Source organism: Panthera leo, chromosome B2 (genome assembly GCF_018350215.1).
Source record: "Panthera leo isolate Ple1 chromosome B2, P.leo_Ple1_pat1.1, whole genome shotgun sequence".
Classification (NCBI taxonomy): domain Eukaryota; kingdom Metazoa; phylum Chordata; class Mammalia; order Carnivora; family Felidae; genus Panthera; species Panthera leo.
In genome coordinates, this window is record NC_056683.1 from 63751981 (window position 1) to 63759470 (window position 7490).

The 7490-nt window shown below is 50.0% G+C and overlaps 1 protein-coding gene across 1 annotated transcript in view; it reads right to left on the reverse strand.

Moving 5' to 3' along the window:
• Positions 1 to 5132, reverse strand: part of B3GAT2 (beta-1,3-glucuronyltransferase 2) — a 90960-nt gene extending 85828 nt beyond the window's left edge. Inside the window, exon 1 of the mRNA XM_042939153.1 lies at positions 4524 to 5132. Within this exon, the coding sequence (XP_042795087.1) occupies positions 4524 to 5132 (609 nt within the window). The remainder of the gene's footprint in view (positions 1 to 4523) is intronic.
• Between the last annotated feature and the right edge of the window lie 2358 nt (positions 5133 to 7490).

Genomic DNA, 7490 nt, shown 5'->3' on the forward strand with positions numbered 1-7490 from the left:
CATAATTCAAGTACTGTAAACCCAGGGAGAATACAGAAAAATCTTTAGATTTAACATTGACAGCCTAAGAAAATTGGCTGTAGTTTTATACACACAGTTTTAGAAAATTCTCACGTTTTATCAGACTTACAACATGATTACTAATATGCTTTTAGATGGGGAGAAATGAAACAGAACGGGTGCCTTTCAGGAAAAACAGTCATTTTATTGCTACATCTAAGAGATTCTTCTAGGTTTTTTCACTTGGAAAAGATAATTACTCTACACTAAGTAACTGTATCAAAGGTAAAATTTAAAAGGTAGATCTTTCGTCTTTCAGGAAACACAGGCAGAATTTACTATTTGGGAGGGAAGTGCCAAACGTAAATTTGAGTATCTTTTGCATTGTGGCTCCAATAAGCCGCATATAAAGAGGGGAGCATATTGAGGCTTCAGAAAAGGAACAAGACAGAAAATTAAACCTTAACTCCTCTACCTGATCAACACACAAATAGCTTAATAGCACCCAACAGAAAAATCGAAACAAAGGGCCTCTTTAGTTCACTGCTTGCCAGAAATGCATCTTCAAGATGCCTTCTCATTAAAGGAGTCCTTTCACGTGCCCCTTTAATGTCTCACAGTCGGCCTGTCTTCTAGTCTTCCCTCATTAAATTTAAAGTTAAAAGTTTTAAAGTTTTTTCTCATGCTTGGAAAGTGCCGTTTTTTAACCTTTCGATTCAATTGATTTCCAAAGGTGAAAGCAACTTCACCCGAGAGCATCAGCTTGAGACTCAGGAAAGACTGGTAGGTTTTCAAGTAAAGAACAGAAATCTGATCAATAGTGTTATTGAAAATATGACTAGAGGGGCGCCTGGGTAGCTCAGTCTGTTAAGCATCTGACTTCAGCTCAGATCATGATCTCACGGTTTGTGGGTTCGAGCCCAGAGCCTGGAATCTGCTTCAGATTCTGTGTCTCCCTCTCTCTCTGCCCCAATCCCTGCTCACACACACTCTCTCTCTCTTTCAAAAATAAACATAAAAAAATATGACTGGATACAGAGTTACATTTATCTGCAGACTTCTCTTAAAGTAGCTTAAATCCTTCACAAATAAGCTTTTCCGGAGGGTTAGATGGAGAAAGGTGTTCAGGCAGGCAGGATTACCTGTAATCTGTAGTGTAAAACCCCATCAATGCCACAGGATGTGCGGGGAGTAGCTGCTGAGATACTGGAAACCTGGGGGAAAAAAAAACCCTTTCCATCTCCTCCAATGGACAGTCCAGTTTCTGGGGCTACGGCTCACACTGAGTTTCATTTGCAAATGGATTTGGATGTTAATGTAGCATTGTGTAATGCAAATATTTCTTTCCTGGCAGCACAGCTCAGTTGAGAGGGGAGGCTGAAAATTAGTTAGCTGTATGGAAGAAGAAAGCAGTACTCCAGCTACCAGGGAGAAATAATTGAACACAGATTGCCTGTTGCGCCTGTAATTTAATTTGGAGACCTTTCATCTTTTAGTTTCCTTCATTTGCAGCCAATGCTTAGTGAGCTAATTTGTACCTGGTTCATTCTCCCCCTTTTATCTTATCTACATTAACATCAACCATGGAAATTAGAAGCACTATGAATAAAAGATGAAGCCTGACTTGGGACATTCTCTCCCTAAGTACTGTGAATTACTTAAAAACGAATTTGTGTGTATGCACAATATAAAGGACTGAGATATGTATGCCTCACCTCTACAGCATCCTTTATCAGTATCCTCCCTTCCCCCAAGGAGCTGCAGTTTTTAGATGTTTAATCTAGTCCTACCTTTTCTCCACAAGACCAATGTCTAGGCTATAATCCACATGGAATCATTGATCCTAGAACTGGTAGAAGGTAGACCATTCCATTAATGTATGAAACAAAGGAAGCATAAATCCCACTAATCTGAATTTTTAGAGAGTTCACTATTGCTTACCTTACAAGCAAAAGAATGTGTTGCAAAAAAGGAAAACTGAATGTATCAACATATATGCATGGTGAACAGAGGTCTACTTTGTCCAAAAACACTGTGTGTGGGGGAGGACGAGAGATGGTGGAGAAAGGGACTAGTCTTGAAATTATTGCCTGGGAGTGGTCCCTGGGAGCTACTGCATCTAAATTCAAGTGTATCATGTGTATGACGTTTTTTAAACATTCCTTCTGTCGTATATTTTGTATACTTGGCACCTGTCCATAAAAGAGTTGCACATACTCTTAAGTTAAAATAAGTTTGATTTTTTTTCGTTACTTCCAACTGTACAAAATTTTAGCGTCTTGTAAAATTTTTCATGTTTTTCCCTTTATAGTATCCTCTGGGCCAATACTATTTTTTTCTCCTCACCCTCTCCTTTTTATGTTCTCTTTTTCCAATGGACCAATGAACAAATGTACTGGATTTTTTCCAGTAGCAAGAAGCAACAGATTCTTCTCTTGTTGCTTAATACCCCCCACCAAGCCTTTCTTTCTCTTTGGGAAGTATCAAAGAAAAACTTTGATACTTTGGTCTGAATTGTTTCAATGCCTGTAGTGCCAATTCTTCTGCTCATCTAACACCTTATACCAATGGGCTAGAACCTGGAGATAAACAGAAAATCACTCCTCCTTCACAGTCCATCTCCCTAAAAGGTTGATTAATAATGATGTGCATTGCTTTACTTACACAAGACTACACATATTTACAGGTAAGGCAACTTCCAAGTTGTAGGAGGTTAAAAAAAAAAAAAAGACACACACAGAAAAAGACATTGGAGTTCAAAATTATGGTGCATTTAATGTAAAGGTCTTTGCTTCAGAATACAAACCACCCTATCTTTTGGGAAAAAAGCAGGATCAAAATAAAAGCCCAACTTGGGGCACCTGACAGGCTCAGTAGGTTAAGTGTCAGACTCTTGCTTTCAGTTTAAATCCTGATCTGATAGAGATCAGGTAGAGAGATCGAGCCCCCCAGGTGGGCTCTGGGCCTACAGCATGGCAGAGTCTGCTTGGGATATTCTCTCTCTCTCTCTGCCCCTTCCTCACTTGTGTGCAAGTTCTCCCTCTTTTTCAAAATAAACATAAAAAAAAAAAAGCCCACCTTAAAAAATCAGATTATATCTTTAATCTTGGTTATAATAAAGACTACACCCTACAATGTCAAACCTATTTCTTCTGAAGAAACATGAAAAGAAAGCCCTACATTGGGAAAAGATGGAAAGCAATCACTGGTCCCTCTATTCATGAAGGAGAGGATGAATAGAAATGAAGGTGTCAATGCCCTTAAAAAATGGTTTAAAAAAAAAAACCCATATAGGCAGAAAAATTAAACTGAAAGAGTACAAAGCAACCCTGTCCTGAGTTTAAAAGAAAGCCAAACAGACGTTAGGATGAAGATGTGGGGCATTTATGTTTAGGAGACATGCAGATTGTCCCATTTACTTAGAGGGGTGGGTGTGATGGAGTCTAACCAGCAGGAGGTCAAGGAATTTTGGGTAAAGGAAAGCAACAGTCCCATGAAGAGTCAAAGAGTACAGGTTTGTTTGTTTTTTCCAGGTATATTTGTGTACAAGGAAAAGTGAAAACCATGCAATCTGGGCTCTTTAACACAACACACATAGATTGCAAAATACCAGCCTCAAGAAATAACACCTGTCCTAATCCGCTGCTGCCTCTGCGCACCTGAGGCCTTCCAAAGGAAAAGAGAGCATTCTCAGCAGCAGGGGACCAGTGACACCCAGGACATCACAGAGAGGACCAGGATAAAATGGGCAGGTACAAGAGTGGCCTGGCTAACTCGCCGAAGAGAGAGAGGCCTTAGAGAAATGTCGAGAAAAAGAATGGAGCTGTCCACCTAATACTTCGGGCTGCAGAAAGACATAACCACAGGGCAAAACAGTCTCAACCCATTTACCAGAGAGTTTCCTTGAAAAAGAGTAAATCTTCAGAATAGGAAAGGGCTTTTGTGGGGTGCAGTAAGAGATAGAGGTTGGACCCCCACACACAGCCCGAAGAAGTCACTGTGTTCACTAACAACTATTTCTGTGCCAAAGGACAAGAAGAGAGAAATTTGTCTCTGGGCTGATTTTTTAGTCACCATCTCCACCTTCCTCCCCATATGGTTCTAGACTCAGAATCACACCTGTGTGCGCTGAAAGGCCTCGGGAGTACACCAAGCCTGCCTCCCCACCCCCACCAATGTGGGCTCCATCCTCAAGCCAGTCAGAGTCTTGATCCTGGAAATACCCCCGCGCCTCACCTGTGCTACTCCCTGTGCTCAATCTCGGGACCAGGTTGGCTGCAAAGCGCCTGGCCACACTGGTCCTCTCTTCCATACCCTACCAGCGCCTCCCTCCCCCCCGCTAGTGTAAAGAAGCCAGGGCCATTGGAGGTTGCAGGAGGCCTGGAAACGCGCTCCACCTGTAGTTGCGAAAGGGGCCCTGAGAAGTGAGAACTCACAAGTGCAGCTGCAGCCGGGCCGGCAGAGGCCCCCTCCGGCCCTGCCCCCCCACCCCCACCCCCAAGCTGAGGCGGGCCGGCCGCTACCTCCTGGAACAGCTCCAGACTGTAGGTGTTGTCGTCGTCGGCGAAAAAGAGCACGCCGGGCTGCGCGCGCTGGTGCTGGTGCCTCTGGCGCAACCAAGCGAGACCCGCGTTGCGCTGCTCCGTGGCGCGCGGCAGTCCCGGCCTCTTGTAGCGCCGCGGCGTGGGCACGTGCAGGTGTGTGCTGGGCAGCCCGGCCCGCGCCAGGAAGCGGCTCACCAGCTCGCTGCGCGCCACCGCGTCCTCCACCAGGATCCAGTGCAGCTGCGCCACCTGGCGGAAAGTGTTGGCCAGGCGGGTCAGCTCGGCTTTCTGCACCGGGCGGCTGTAGGTGGGCGTGATGGCATAGATGGTGGGCAGAGGCGGCTCGGGCCGCGGCTGTGGCTGTGGCCGCGACTCGTTGCGCTTCACCCATCGACGCCCGGGGCCGCTGTCGGGACCAACCCTGCGGAGCGGCAGTCGGGCTCCCCCGCGGCCCATCACGTAGGGAGAAAAGTAGGGGCGCGGGGTGAGCGGGGGCGCTGGCCTGCGCGTGTCCACGTCGAGCATGATGATGACGATTAGGATCCAAGGCAGGAGAATGAAGAAGCGGCTGAACAGAACGGACTTCATAGTGCGCTCTTCCCCGGCCTCTCGGACGCCCCGGAGAGGGACGAGTTGGAAGACCCCAGCGCGCAGTTTGGACGGCGGCGGCGCCCGCACTCAGGAAGCCGCGGTGGGCGCGTTCTCCATGGGGTCCGAGGACGCTGCGGGGGGCCGGGAGCCGCGGGGCTCAGCTCCCCCGGCGTGGGGGATCCGCGCGGGTGCGGAGGAGCTTGGGCTACAGAGAGTGCAGGTGGGCGGGCGCTGTCCCCCCAATCCCGGTGAGTCAGCCGGCGGGAAGCGGGACTCTGTCCAGCAGCGCGCTGCTGGCCGCGGAGTTGCGCCCAGCGCCAGGCAAGCGGTGATCCCCAGCCGCTCTTTCCGAAGAGTGCGAGCTGGGAACCGGCCCCCGGGGCTCCTCGCCACTCCCGTCCCGCGGCGCTGCGGGCAAAGGGACTCCAGCCGTGGGCTCCCAGTGCGCTCTCTGGGGGCACCTCTGAGGGCGGGAGGCGAGCACTGAGGGCTTCGTCACATCCCAGCCGGGTCGGCGAGGACCGCGAGCGGACGCCGGAGATGTTATTCCCCCCGCTCTGTTTCGCGCGCCGCAGCGGAAGCCTGCACTCCCGTCCTTCTCTCTTCTCTTCTCAGAACCTCTCCCGGCTCCAGCAGCAAGATCCCAAAGCAAGGAGAGAAAGAAAAAGCGAGGGGGCGGGGGCGCTGCAGACTCCAGCGTCCTCCCAGTCCTCCTGTGGGAAGACAGCAGCGCTGCTACTGGCGGAGAGGGGCTGCGAGGGGGAGGTCGCGAGGGGGGCCCCCGGCTCTCCGCGGGGTCTGCCGCTGACGGCCCCCAAAGCCAGCTCTGGAGGCGGCCGCTGCACCGCCGGAGGAGCGGGAGGAGGGTCCCGCCGGGCTGCACGACCTCCCGGAAGGGAAGATGCTCGTTGCTCGCCTCCCGTCTCCGCGCGCTCTTCGCTTTCTGAAATACTGCAAGGTTTTCAGAGATCAGCTAGAAAACCCCACTCACGTGCGGAACACTCGGGAGACCTGGGGTGGGGAGTTGAGGGGGGAAAGGCGGGGAGGGTAAAGGATCCCTTCTCTCTGGTCCCCAGCTGCGAGGCTGCTGTGCTGGCGTGTGTCCCCAACAGCAGCAGCGAAAAGCGCTTTCGCTGAAAGGCAGACATCGATAGAAGCCCCGGGGAGACGGAGGGGTGCCACACGTAGGTGTTCGGCATGTGAGATGGTCCACAAGAAAGAATCAATCCGAACGGTTGCTTGCTGACTGCGGGGAGATCATGGGGGGTGGGGGGATTTCTAAAACTCCAGCTGAGTACGTTTAACTTATTTTTCCTTCAGTAATTTGGAGTCCCATTTCCTCACAGTTCGCTGTCATCAGAATTATTCCGTTTGACCCTCCCGACGATCCTTTTAAAGAGGCCTGGAAAGTAGAATCACCTTCATTTTATGGATGAGAAGCTGAGGCTCAGAGTTTAAAGTGATTTATCCGAGGTCAGTGGCAAGTGGCCAAGTGGAAATAGAACGTGTGTCCCCCGAGTCTAGCCACGGGCTTTCTCGCTGCGCGGCCAGAAGAAATCACTTTGGACACAGCCCGACCGGGAGGGGCTGGCCCTCCGAGATGTAAACACGGTGCAGTCGAAATCAAACAGAGCGTACGGAGACATACAGAACCATGGCAGTGTCTGGAAAACCACGAGTAAGCAATTGGCGCTTAGTTAGGACTTTTTCTATCTAGTGGACCTACTAGCTGTCTGCAGTGTACCGGGAAGAAAGAAGAGGGGCCACGCTTCATAGTCAAGTCCCAGGGAGATGCTTGCAAAATCAGCAGGAAAGCCTTTCCCCCCGCCAGCCCATGATAAATAATTTCTGAGCCCATCTTCTCTCGGTTGTTTGTCTTGCTCAGTCTGGTTCACAAATCCCTCCAATTGCGCATTCGGTGTGAGGGCGCGCTGTAGAGCTCGGGAGCTGATACCCCATCCCACTCCACCCCCTTCAGCCTTTTTGAGATTCCTGTTTCTTAGTCCTACCCTTGCTGCTCCGACTATCATCAGGCGTTGGCCCGTCTGTGAGTTTCCCTAACTTCCTGCTCAGAGTCTGAAACCTGAGGGTGTTACAGAGTTTGCTTGCACTCCTGGTCCCCCCACCGCGAGGGCTAGCCTTCAGTTCTGACCCCCCTCTTTCGGCTACAACTCATAGTGTAAACTCGGCAGAATAGTGCGTCCTAACACAGGGAACAATGAATCCATTACATCCCTTCCCTTATTCTCTGCTACCCTAATGGGACTCTGGATATAACACAGCCTCCGGAATATGTGTCCTGATCTGGCCTAGGGTGGCGCAGCCTGAAATCAGTGTCGGTATCCTGGGGCAGTG